Source organism: Calonectris borealis, chromosome 1, assembly GCF_964195595.1.
Source record: "Calonectris borealis chromosome 1, bCalBor7.hap1.2, whole genome shotgun sequence".
NCBI lineage: Eukaryota > Metazoa > Chordata > Aves > Procellariiformes > Procellariidae > Calonectris > Calonectris borealis.
Genome location: NC_134312.1, coordinates 182,514,465 through 182,527,986, shown reverse-complemented (window position 1 = coordinate 182,527,986; position 13,522 = coordinate 182,514,465). Strand labels below are relative to the sequence as shown.

The following is a 13,522-nucleotide window of genomic DNA, read 5'->3' as shown; positions in this document are numbered from 1 at the left end:
AATACAAATGAACAATAATATAAGATAATCTTCAGTACTTGAATATTTTACATTCAAAAACCACTGAACAAATATTGACTCACACGTATCTATTATAGCTTTATTAAAAACAATTAGAATGAACAATGGTTTCTTTTTCAACTCTCCAGCAATCTCTCAAATAAGCACATATTATTTCTTTTCTCACGCTATGTTTCTTAAAAGGCTCTAATGTTGTTTTCCTGAAATTAATACCACTGTATTATTGGATCACATTCTTAATCATGCTGTATTTGAGAAAGAGATCTCTGTTACTTCTTTTTGTTCTTATTTTCAAAAAGTGCTACACAACTGTTAACCATGACTTAGAATAGCATGTAACTTGGACTTCCTATTTATTTACAAGACAATCTGTTGTTAAAAAAGGTTCATAGGAGTTCTTGTTGAAAAGCTACTCTACAAGTCATGTTTCCCAACAAACCAGCTGATCTAGAAACTTTTGCTTTCTTCAACATACCTATATTTTTCCTTTATTTTGTCATCCTTAAGTTCTTTTCCTGTGAACGTTAATTGCACCTCCATGGTCCAAATCACTTTATTTTACCTGTTCTTTATACTGAAGATAACTCATGGTGGTGTTTCTCCTTTTAAGTTTCCCTCAAGAGAATATCTAAATGAACATTATTTTTTCTGAAGTTATCAGCATGTTCACTTGGCAGCCATATGGGGGCTTTAGATGGCGTAAGCAAGAGATAAGAAAAGTAGGGCTGTCCCCAGGTCAGTCAAGAGTGGACTCATGCCAGAACACTGTCAGTTCCTGGAGTACCAAGAAAAAACATACTCTAATTGAGTGGAACTGAAGTGATGTTAGATGTTAGAGTAGCTCACATAGCCACGGAAAGCCCCTGTTTCTCCTCGAAAGCCACACGCTCCCTGAGAGTTATACTAAGAGGGAAAAAACAAACAAACAAAAAACAACCAACCAACCACACAGCTAAAACAGCTATGCATATTGGTTTCTGTCTCAGCTGTAACTGGACACATGTTGCACGGTCATCAGTGTTCAAGACAGACATTGTGCTATGCCACATAGACAAAACCATTAAAGTCAAAAGGAAGCTGAAACTCGAGATGTCCAAAAAATAGTTAGAACAGGGGACAATATAATTATGTGCAGGTAAATATGAGGAACTCTTCAACTTGTGGCAGGAAATTCTCCAGTATTTCATGGAACTATGACAGAAAACAGAGGGAGTGAAGCTGTCAGGGCTTCAGTAAAAGGGCACAACACCACAGCTGATAAATATACTCAAAGCTAGTAGGCCTTGGCCTTTGGAAGAAGCGATTGAAAATTTCATACACGATCAGGACCACTTCTTTGTACAACAGTTTTGAAAGACAACGACCTTTAAGAATTTCACACAATCAAGATAAAGAACTTTTACTAGCTAGCGAGTAAGGGCGAGAAGGAAATTGAAATAGAAAAAAATGTAGAAAATGTATTTACATGAGGAAGATAGAAGGACAAAAGCCAGCAATGAGCTTATCAACAGTGGAATACAAGGAAAAGATGTTACATCAATGCTGTAACAGGGATGAAGATAAGTAAGAGCATAGCTAAACTTGTATTTGGATAAGAGTCATTGATACAGCAGAGTGAATGTCTAAATGACAAGTGAGATCTATTCTAAAGAATATGCAATGGATAGAGTTTTGAAGAAAAAATCCAGAGAGAAAGAAGTTACTGCAAGCATGAATGGAGATAGCAGTACATGGACCAGTGTTTCTACTTGTCCAAAAAATTGAGGTGACAAAGATAAATATTTGGCAAAGACAGACAAACTAAATGCCAAACTGTTTGCATTAAGAAGAAAACAAGAGTTAAAAACTTTAAGTCTGGCTGACAACAAACTCTGGGATCATTAAAAAAGTGAAGATGACAAGAAGTAAAGGAAAGCAACTGCTATATGAATCAATGGGCATTGTGTTGAATATTCTTCTCCTACAGAAAATCTCCTCCTCAATCTTTGTGATACAAACAAAAGAACTACCTTACACTGCTCTAGCAGTGCAGAAAATTCTTTATACACATGCCTAATCCTCTTTTACAAACCTTTTGCAAAAAAGGGTATATAGCATAGTTCAGCACAAAAACTGCAGTCAGGTAAATATTAGTTTTGTAGCTAACATACAATTGCCCAGGCCTGATTTAGAAATGTCAAACAAAAAAATAAAAAAAGGCTTTATTTGTAACAATGATTTCCAAAGTCTAGTTATTTATTTCAGAAGTCTCAATTGTTATTTAGTAAAAATATCTTCTTAAACTAACCATTTAGTTAATACTTTTTATTTTTTCTTCTAAAAAAATTCTAAACTATTGCTTGACATCCCACCATTTATTTCTAATTTATTATTTCTGTGATTCCAACTCTTCTTTCACTAGAATACTCAAAAAACTTGTAAGATATGTGATGTGAGTTTAATTATCATATTCTTCCAAAATTCAAAATCTTAGCAGTGGTTTCCAATTCACTCGACTGTGAGGACCAAAAAAAGGAAGAATCACAGACAAATTCAAAAAGGAATGCAACAGTTCTCCAGTGTTTTCTCATCTTGTTTGTGTGGTAGAAAGATATTTAATCTGTATACTTCAAGAACTCAATTTCTTCTTTGTCCAATAAATTTTAGCAAAATAGTTCAGTGTTTCAGCATCTTTATCATCTCTTATGGAAAAGACTCAAAGAAATAGGCTACATTGTATACCTTAGGTATAATAAAACTTTCTAGGGCAGGATAAGAGTAGATAAGAACACAAGCCTTTGGAGAAAGATGTCTGAAATGCAAAGAATCGTCATTGATGGCAAACACATTGGGTTTTGTTTCAGATGAAAGCCAAATATACACCTGTACTCAGGAGCAAGGCTTGAACAGTGGTATGGCAATAGTTTGTCAATGAAAATCGGTTAAACAGATTACTGCATTTAAAGTACCAGTCATGATTAACAAATCTAACTAGTAACTATTATATCAACTTCACTGAAAACAAATGAGACTGACATTACTAAATGATCTAATTTGGAGTTTGTACGAGATGATCTTTGGAGGTCCCTTCCAACCCAAACCATTCTATGATTCTCCTTAAACAGTTTTTTTTTGACATGATGACAAAGACTACACCCAAAATTAGAAAAAAAAAAAATTCTGTAAACCAATACTTTTTTCTCAGTAGGAAGGAACTACCTGCAAAACAAATCAACATAGCTAAATATTTTAAGTCCTAAAGCAACATAATACTTATACTGCCCACTGGAGAAAGCATCCGGGGGCATGCTGGGGAGCACCACCAAAAAACCCAATCTTCTGTCACAGTCACCTTCCAAGATGATCATCTAGCTGAAACCCCATTCATTTCAGATGGGTCTCACATTGCAAGCGAGCTGTCATATGACTACTCATTTCCAAACACAAAGATGGTCTTCATCATTAAAAAGTTTTACAGAATATATCGCTCAATACTCATAATCAAAACCTCCAAAAAAAAAAAAAAATCAAGGTTAAATTATTTTAGGAGTAAGTTTATTACACTGAGTAAACCAAGTACAAAACATGAACTATAGTAAAACAAAATGCAATTGAATATTTAAATTTTGGCAAGCACAGGCATACTTCATCAAGAATTTGAGCATCAAAATACAGCATTCAAAACAACATCAACTTAAGATAATACTGTGAAGCTAAGTTAAAAGCGCTTAATAAGATAAACAGATTTAACATAGTTTTCATAAAATAGTTCATGGCTGTGTGCAAGCCAGAAAAAAAAAAAACAAAACCCAAACTCCACAGTAATAAGTGATAATATCTGTGTTCTGAGACATCAGCCTGGAGTAAGTGAAAGAAAGAACATACAGGAAAATAAAGTAGTTTATCTAAAGAAAACCTAAAGTCTGGAAGAGAAGATAAAGGTAACAGAGGATTTATTTTATACTTACTGCTGAATGAACAGAAAACATAAAAGTGCAAAGTAACTTAAAAAGACGACGATAATTGCAGAAACCACAAAAGCAACCCATAGAGTCCCCCCCCAAAAAAACAAACCCCAGGCTGCACTCATGAAGGGAACCTGAACTGTTTAGAGTCATGCCCTCAATGTCTTTAAGCCAACAACAAAAGTTAATTAACTTTGGTTGAAGTAAAACATACAATACTGCAACAGTCACAGCATGCCAGTATCTCAGTAAGCGTCTAGCCGTTTCTTTCAGAGTACCAAATCTTGACTTTGAATTCAAAGCCATAAGGATAAAAGAAGGTTTCCATTATAAAATTTTTTATTATCACATAAGTAGTAATTATCAGTTTATTCACCACTTAGGATCTTCCTCGGGAGTCAAATAGTTTAGTCTTTCCCTTAAGCAAAACTGTAGAGCAAACTAACATGGGATCTCCAAATTCTTTGAAATACTATAATTACAAGACATTACTCACCTAAAAGATAAACCTGAAAGTCTTGTATTGCTAGTTTGTTTGATTCTCCTCATTTGAAAAGAATAGCAAAAAATAAGGCATAAAACAGCAATTTTAAGAAAAAAACTGCAACAGCTATACTGAGAAGATTCCTATTTGTGTCAACAGCAGTTCTTAAAGTATTGAGTAGAAATTCTCAGCCCGCTCCCCAGCCAGAATAAAACAAAAGGTACAAGAGAGGCTGATGGACATTGAAGAACCTTGATGAAAAGCAAATGTGTAAGATTCCATATCCAAAGAGTAAAAAAATCTTCCCTCCTCCAAGAGAACTGAAAAACGTTTCATGTTAAAAACTGATTGTAGCGTGTTCTCTGAAGTCAGCTCTACTAGATGCATAGAAGGTGTGACACTAGAAAAATTGTGCCTAATGATGGGGTTTGGTTTTGTTGGGTTTTTTTTTTTAATGTTTTGCATGGAAAACTAGGGAAAGCTTACGCTTGCACTGTTCAGTGGGGTTGTTCCTTCAGAAAAGGAACTCCACCAACTTTTGAGATATAAGAACTCTTATTATTTAATGCAATGTTTTCTGAGTTATCACATTGCCTCAATTTTTTAAGACAAATCTATCAAATTAGTTGGGCCACATCCAGCAAAACTTGACCTATAGTACTACTGGTCTAGCTCCTCTCATCAGACTCACAGTCACATCTAACTGAATTGGTACATCTGAAAGAAATAACTAACAGTTAAAAATGTCTACCAATAATGTTACAACTTGTCAATCGATACAAGCCAATCAATGTCTTAAAACAGATCATTTCAAATTTATTTATACTTTAATACTACCAGATTTCAAGAAACACAGCAAAAGGACAGTGGAATAAAATGAATTATTGCTTAAGATTTAAGAAAATTGTGAATTAACTTGCAGGGGTGCTTTAAAATACATCCTCATTTACAAAATAACAAATAGGTAGTGCTGAAAGGGGAGTAATTAAAGGATTAGTGTGACTGAACTAAGTAACACAAATGTATGGTAGGAGTGTGTTCAGAAATTTTATTATTCATAACAATACATGCAGCAGAAGAGAGTTAGACCATAGAATGCTATATTGATACCAGGAAGGTTTGCTGGTTATTAAGGAGACACCTTTTTGCTTGCCAATTGAAGTACCTTTTTAGACAAAACTGATCAGGGTGGCCAATTCTATAGTTGTACAATAGTGAGGATACTGTTAGCATTACAGAGACAATAATATGGTATTAAAACCACTGCCAATAAATGCTCAAATACTACAGGAGTCTTTCTGAAAGAATTAAAACTAGAGATTAGTCTTTAAAATATAAAATAACACATCATGATGGTCTGATGACAGCAACAATGAAAAAATAAACACTTTTTTCCCCATAAGCCAAGTTTCTTTCCAGAAGACATCTTATATTAAGTATTAGAGGGCTCCTGATCAATTGGAAAACGTTGACACACTAAATTTCAAATTTATTACTGTTGTTAGTGTGTCCAATTGTAGTAAGTCTGACATTTTTAAAGAGCAAAAAACAGACTTGTCAGTTGAGCGAGGATCAAATATGAAATAAAAATAGCAAAGCAAGCTTTAACCTATGTGGAATTAATTTTTGAATGTTTTTTTTGAATCAATGTTTATTCTTGATAATAAAGTAAAAAATGTTTGCTACTTAACTTTGTATTTTACTAATTCAATTAAAATGCATAACCCGCATGTAATTGTCCTATATAAGTATTTCCCCAATGAGTCAGTTACCTACATACTACTGTTGGAATGATTTAGCACGGTCAAATAGGTGCTTACTCCTCAGCCAGTCCAGTTCATGGTCAAATCTACTGGTGTAAATCCATCTTTTCTGGCATTTTGCCATAATTTGTCAGACTCAAATGAAGCTGCTGAAGTTTAGACATGGGCTTATCTCTGTCATCCTGGCAGACACAGTTTGAAACAAGGTTATCAGGGAGAAACATCATGCTCAGTCTACTTTACTCAGCACAGGACACTTGAATTTTTCTCAGTAAGACTGATACATATGAACCTCTCCTCTACATCAAAAATCTACCCTTTCAGTTTTCTAATACTAAATTTTCTGGAAACCCATGAACTTTTAGTATTATTGAACAAAAGTGCAGCATTTATAGAGCTCAATTCCAGGACAGACTAGATTTTTTTAAATTATTTTTTAAAAGAAAAATTAATATTTGATGTTTACATAAGACTTAAACACAAAAACCAAAAATGTTTACATAAAGAGGATCCAATTCTGACACGCACAGAAAGACTTGTCATCTGTGGCACCAAATAGCACAAGAAAAAAAAAACCAAAAACAAAAACAGAAAATAAAGTTCAATAAAGTCTAGCTTTCTCCTCTTTTCCTGTGCTGCTTATCACAGTGTCATCTAAGTGCCTGGGTCAGCCAGATTTATATTAAAAGACTATGGTAGAGGTGAAAATGCAAGGGATTGAGTATGGAAAAGAAAACAAAACAATTTTCTTAACCAGGTTTTTTTTTCCCCCCTTCATTTTGTCCTTTATCAACTCCTTTCCAAACATTTCAACTGCCAGATCAAATGAGTAAGGAACTCTACAAACAGCTTTTATTCATTACATAAGGAAATTTCATTCCTGGGGCATCACCCATCTCATATACTGATCAAGATATGGGCCTATAAAGAAACAAACATTTCTTAGGAAATGTATGTATTACAATATATTACTTAAATTTTGAACATGTGAGACTCCAGACTAAACCTAGTATATTTGATTTCTAATTTCATCAGATTTGTTAATGGTATTTAAGATGAAGACTTATTTCAAGAAGAAGGGAGGAGTTTGAAGAATCTAACATAGCTGTTTCACCCTACAGGATTTGAAGAAAATTGTGGAGGGAAGATGAAAGTGAGAGGAAGGAGCTAACTCATATCAGATAAGAAGCCTCCCATACCATAGATCTGGCTATATATTCCAAGGATGCCCAATTAACATCTACTGTATATCAGTTGCAGTATTAGCCCATGTCCAAGAAAGAGAAATAATATGCCAAGTGAGAGAACAAAAACTTTCAAAGCCTAGAATCATGGAAAACCTAAAGAGAATTTGACAAGTCAGAAGGTACAATTTAATTAAATGTAAATTTTTTTTTTAAATTATTAAAGTGATTCTTCGTGTGTTTGGGTTTTGGGTTTTTTTTGTTGTTGTGGTTTGTGGTTTTGCTTTTTTTTTTTTTAAGAGACATTAATATATTAATGCCTCTTTACGTTGATTATCACAACTGAGTAAACAAATGTAGGAACTCTCACTTTATAAAATTATAGATTTAAACAAAAATTTCTGCATGGAGAACTGATTCAAACATAGTAATCATTATCACAGCTTTCTCCCAATTCTCACCACACCAAAAGGCTAAATTCTGTTCGTCATGGTAGTCTTAACTGCTGACCTGTTTCTCTCTTTCTAAAACTCTGTAATATAAACTAGGCTGAAAACAAACCTAAAACTTATCATTATGAAACCTACCTTTGTGAAACTACTGCTATTTTCTGAATTGAATAAACAAATACTATAAGAAAACAAGTGAAAAGTAATTTCTCTGACTTTAGTCCTTTCATGTTCTTTGCAAGCAACAGAGGTGCTGAAAGCATTAGTTTCACATCTCATAAAACAACAAAATATGTTTTGACTGGATTTTTTTTGTTGAGGGAGGATACTTTTAAAGAATCTCAGATACCTGTTCAATGACCTTTTGAGATAAGTGGTGATAATTTAATCAAATAAAGTAAGGTTAAGGTAGGCATGAACTATAAATAGATCCCTTGAATAAAGGGATCTGATAAAGGTCTGATAAAACCTCAGCAAGAAATAAAAAGCAAAAGATTTCATTAGCTTTTGTAACTAAGAAATTTGGACCAAGAGAAATTGATAATTTGGCTTCAATCAGAAAACTATATATGAAAATCTTGGAAAATAAATAAAAGTGTTAAAAACAGGGGTGGTGGTCCTCTTTTTTCTCTTGCTCCCAGAGTGTAGTTAGAAGACTCCCAAGAACACAGAAACCAGCACTACATTAGATGTACAATGACTGTTACTCTTGTTAAAGATGGATCGAAAATGAACAGCGGCAACAGCTTTCAACAAAAGCACCACTTCAGAACTAGTTTTGTTTTGCAAGTACCTATACTCAAAGAATACTGCCTGTGTCACATTTGTAACTGGCACCAGTTCAATGCAGTGGTGTTTCCTGACCAGACCAACATTCTTCAGTTAATTCAGAATAGTGATTGCTGCTTTTATATCCCACTGTACTGCAGCTGTTCCAATAGTTAAGTACAGATATTTGATATCCACAGAGATAACTACCAACAGCAAGCACCTACTGTTACAAAGACATGATACTCCTTTTCCTGAAGCCCACAGATACATCTAAAAGATTTCCTCCCAGGGAAATCCTCCTGGATGAAGCTAATAATGACTATCTAGCTTGAAACGCTAGGAGTGGACAAAAAAAATCAAAGACTTATATAGATATATGCACCCAGGAAAAGAAATAGCCTAATCCTGTGTTTGTCTGGATGAAATAATTAACAATGATGAATTACGAGCTATGTAGAAATTATATCCAAACTATATTTCCACAAAAAGCATCAACTGCCAGCACTGAACTAGCAGGATTTTCTTTTCTCTCTTCCAGTCTTCCTTTATTAATTCAACCTGGGAAATATTATAAACATATCTTCCCACTGGGAATGAAACAAGTACTGTTGACAGAACATACTATAAAACATAGAAGGAGGCAAAATAGGTTAACATAGTGACAACTACAGTATTTTCTTCTCATTTACATGGAGAATAGAAAGAAGAACATCAGCGTGGAAAACTTCACTGAAAAAGTTAAGATTTATTAATGCAAACAAAAATAAAGCCAAACTATTTTAGCTATGGAAATTCAAAAATAGCTGGGTATCTCCCAATGAAACTTTGCCACAGAAAACATCACTAATTTTTTTTTTTTCTGTAAACTAAATTACTTTTTTAAAGAAAGAGAATACCAAATCATTCCAACAGGAATATTTCAACAATCAGGCCTTCCACATCCATGGGTATGTCCACTAAAAGTCTGATTAAAAGGCAGCACTTGTACTCTTCTCCCAGTCTGGAATCTGTTCACATTTAGGAAGAAGCAGCTAGTATTGTTTCCATAATATTATATTAAAACTGTATTTCAGGAAAGGACAAAAAAAAAAGTGATAACAAAGCAGAACTCACCACAACTCCAAACTGCTCCGGCTCAGACAAATTATTATACTCGCTCTTGAACTTGGACAACGCATTCAATTGTTCTTGTTCAGGAAGATGTTTTATTAAATTCTATCAAGAAAAATAAAATAGGCTTAAAAATCTCAGATTCTATGTTGCTTGTATTATTGTAGGCAAATGGTATTACATATGCAACATACACTCCATACACTCCAAAGACAACACTCCTCCCTGAAGTACAATGTAAAATGGCAACACATAAATTAATGTGAGAGTGTAAAAAGCAAGTGATTAAATACTGCCAGCTAGCCTATTTTGCTAATTCTACAAACATTTATGTAGTCTTTTTTAAACACCATTTTTAAAGAAAGAATATGCTTGATAGGCACTATGCAAATAGAACACCAAGAAGCAAATAGAACAGGGAAGGCAGAATAAGAATTTCAAGTGTAACATATCCAACTAAAGGATGGCAAGAATTATTAATGCTAGACAAGTATTTTGAAAATGAATAATTTATTTTCTAGTATTTCAAAACAAAAGCTTAAACCCATTAGACACTACTTAGCCTGAAAACTTGCCGGAAGTAGGAATTCAGAGGTGGGACTCAGCTTCAGCTGAATTCAGGAGTCAATATGGGGAGCTTGGACACTTACACAAGTGAATGTCTCGTGAACACAGGTAAGGGAATCTAAATATGTCACCTTCATCTGATCATCTGAAGAGTCCTCAGACTCCCTGGAGCTTCCTGAACACTTAAGACACCTATATCTACATATAAACACCTACATTTAGGCGCCTGAATCCCACTTGAATTACAATCAGCTAGGTTGGCTAAAAATGGCTATCCTGATGTTCTTGAGGTAGAGAGCTTCTCAAACATTTAATTATGGTATATAATTTGAGTCAGTAGCTCAGTTCTGTCCCTTCTCAAGATGACTACTATAACTGCTAGGCAATAGTTAGGGTCCCTCTATAGCCTGCTCTCTTTCTCAACTTACTCTGTGTGACTCTTGTGTTCCTGGTTACACAGTGGCTAAGTTTGTATCATAGTATGAAAACAAGACAGAGATTGTGTTCTTTCTTAAAACACTCCCTGGTCTACTGAGAAGATCACTCTTTTGAACTGAAATAAAGATTCAATCCTGCTAACACTGAATCAGTTCTAGCAAACACAGCTATCCCACTACCTAATACCTAATATTTCAAGAAAGGATCAGAAAGACTAACTAGCATTTTTGCATTACTCGATGGAAAAGGCACTGTGGTTAAGTCGAAGTCTGTTTTATTACTCTGCAAGTAAATAGCTTTGGTGATATACAATCAACAGAAAAGAATTTACTTAAGTTAGTGAACCGGATCTCCATCTGAAAGTCTTAAAAAACCACTAATTTTATCACAAAAGATCTTAATTTCTTCTTCTACAGGAAATGTAGCCTGTTAGAATATACAAATTATCTCTCTGGGGCCAGAGAAATAAAAAGTCATAGCTATGCTTTGCTTAACATACTTCATTAATTTAAGAAGAAAGAATTCAACTCTTTAACTAAGTACCCCAAAAATATCCCTAAACCAGTAGTCAAATCAGTGGCTCTATGTTGTCTTCAGAACCTGTATTAGCTAGTTCAAAGCTAGCCCCAGGTGTTTATTCAAGTTGCAATAGCACCCTTGGATTGCAGTATACATATTCCTCTTGTTAAAGTATGAAAATACGAGATTGGTAACTAAAAAACAGATGTTCCAAAGTGTTGAAGTTTTTTAAAAGCAGCTTGAATATTTTGTTTAATACTACTTCTTTAATTGTTTATAACTCAATCTCTTAGCTCTTGTAACAATTGTCATTTTACAGTAATTTAGCATTTATCAAACTTTTTTCTAATGGATAAAAAGACCTAGACAGTCCTTTATCACTGTTTTGTTCTAATGTGAAAATAGTTGCTATTTTAAGAACTGAAACCCTACTTTGATTCTAAGGACTACAATAAGTAATTTTTTTTACAATATTTTGTGATATCCAAAGTAAGGACAATGTAGTCTATCAAGAAAGTAAAGTCAGCAAATAAGAAAAGCTAGACTTACAAGCAAAGGTCTAAATAAACCAAAGGAAGAATAAATGATAGTTAAAGAGTAGACTGCTTCAACAGATTGTCCATGCTCAGGCAAGGATTTTAGTAGGAAAAAAAGAGAACTATAAAAAATGCATGAATGATGATGCTTAAAATAATAATGCAAACTTAAATTTTATGGACCTTGATTTGGACATGCTCAGACTGACTTTCAGCATGAAGAATTTATGACACTAGTCATGTATATCCTTACCATTATTACATTTGGAAAATATTTTTGTAGAAAAGACTACATTTATTAATTATGGATGAAGATGTCCAGCACTAAATCAGCAACATTGAGCAAAAATGAAAGGGTACGGAGTGTAAGAAGATACATTTTAAATACGAAATTCATAACCCACTTATTTCTTTGTCTTGATATACAACATCTATATATAACCAGCTCTAAATATACAACAATTCCTTAATCTTTATTGAGATGAAAATGTTATTGTTTGATGCTAAAATAATTTTCACATGTAGAAAAACTGACCATAAAACTTTTGAAAATGAGAAAAAGTCAAGCTTTGTATGAATGTTTTCAATATTGAGCATCAGAAAAAAAAACCTGAAGCAGCAGCTGCTATCAAAGCAGCTTTATGGTGTTCAGATAAAGCTTTTGAACTGCTAGAGATGAAACACATTTTGAATATCAAACAGAGAATAAGCAGGAGAAAGAATTTTGAGTAAGTCACAAGAAACATTCCAATAATTAGTCAATGACTATTTGGATTACAACATGACTTTTGGAGTTTTTGTGTCTTTAAGAACTAGATTTAATTTCTAACTGGAGAAAGGGGGAGGGGGGAGAGAGACAAGGGCGGGGGGGGCGTACATTTTACTTCTTAAGCATAACAAAAGAGTAGGATTATGGACAAATTTCTGACTTCAGAAACTGTTACATTAGGACACACTGAACAATATTTAAAGCTAGACAGAAAAAATTGATGAAGGCAAGAAATTTCTAGAAAGGAGAAGTAAAGCACACAAATACAAATTTGCCTTGTTTTGACCTTTGAATACAAATTGCTATGTGTTGCAGTACGAGTCACACATTTGAATCTCAAAGAGCCTTAATGTTACAACTCATTTTATGACACTTTCTATTACCTGTATTATTTCTTCACTAATCACCATTCCTGCAAAAAGCATACGTTTCTAAAAATCTAACTTTTTCTGTCTTGGATGTTTCAGTAGGGACTGGTACCCATGTCTCTATAACACTTTCAGGTATGCTAAATCCTCTGTAATGAAACCTATGCCACGTTACTAGTTGATTAATAATAATTATGATTTGACATTTATAAGCCATAACAGCAAAAATTTGAAGTTCATCACAGTATGTAGGAGTCCTGTCCAAAAGACAATCTTGGTCTAAAGACATATCTTTGCAAATCTGATGGATGCCCATAAAGATGACTAGGGAACACGGCACACCGACAGGCAAAGAGAAGTTGAGAGAAGTGGGTTTGTTGAACTGTAAGAAAACAAGCCTCAGGGGAACTCAATGTGGTCTTCAGGTACCCAACTGGAGGGTACAGAGAAGATGGAATTAGGTTCCTCTTGGAGGTGTGCAGCAGAAGGCCAAAGTCACAAGTTGCAACAATGAAAATTCCAGTTAGATAAACAAGAAAAAGTTTTTCACCATGAGGAGAGTTCAACACTGGAAAACATGTCCAGAAAGGCTATGGAGT

General features: G+C 34.0%; 1 protein-coding gene across 1 annotated transcript in view; it reads right to left on the bottom strand.

Moving 5' to 3' along the window:
• The window catches only part of DIAPH3 (diaphanous related formin 3), a 247,827-nt gene that overhangs the window by 120,770 nt on the left and 113,535 nt on the right, over nt 1-13,522 (bottom strand). Inside the window, exon 20 of the mRNA XM_075139146.1 lies at nt 9,730-9,831. Coding sequence (XP_074995247.1) covers nt 9,730-9,831 — 102 coding nt within the window. The remainder of the gene's footprint in view (nt 1-9,729; nt 9,832-13,522) is intronic.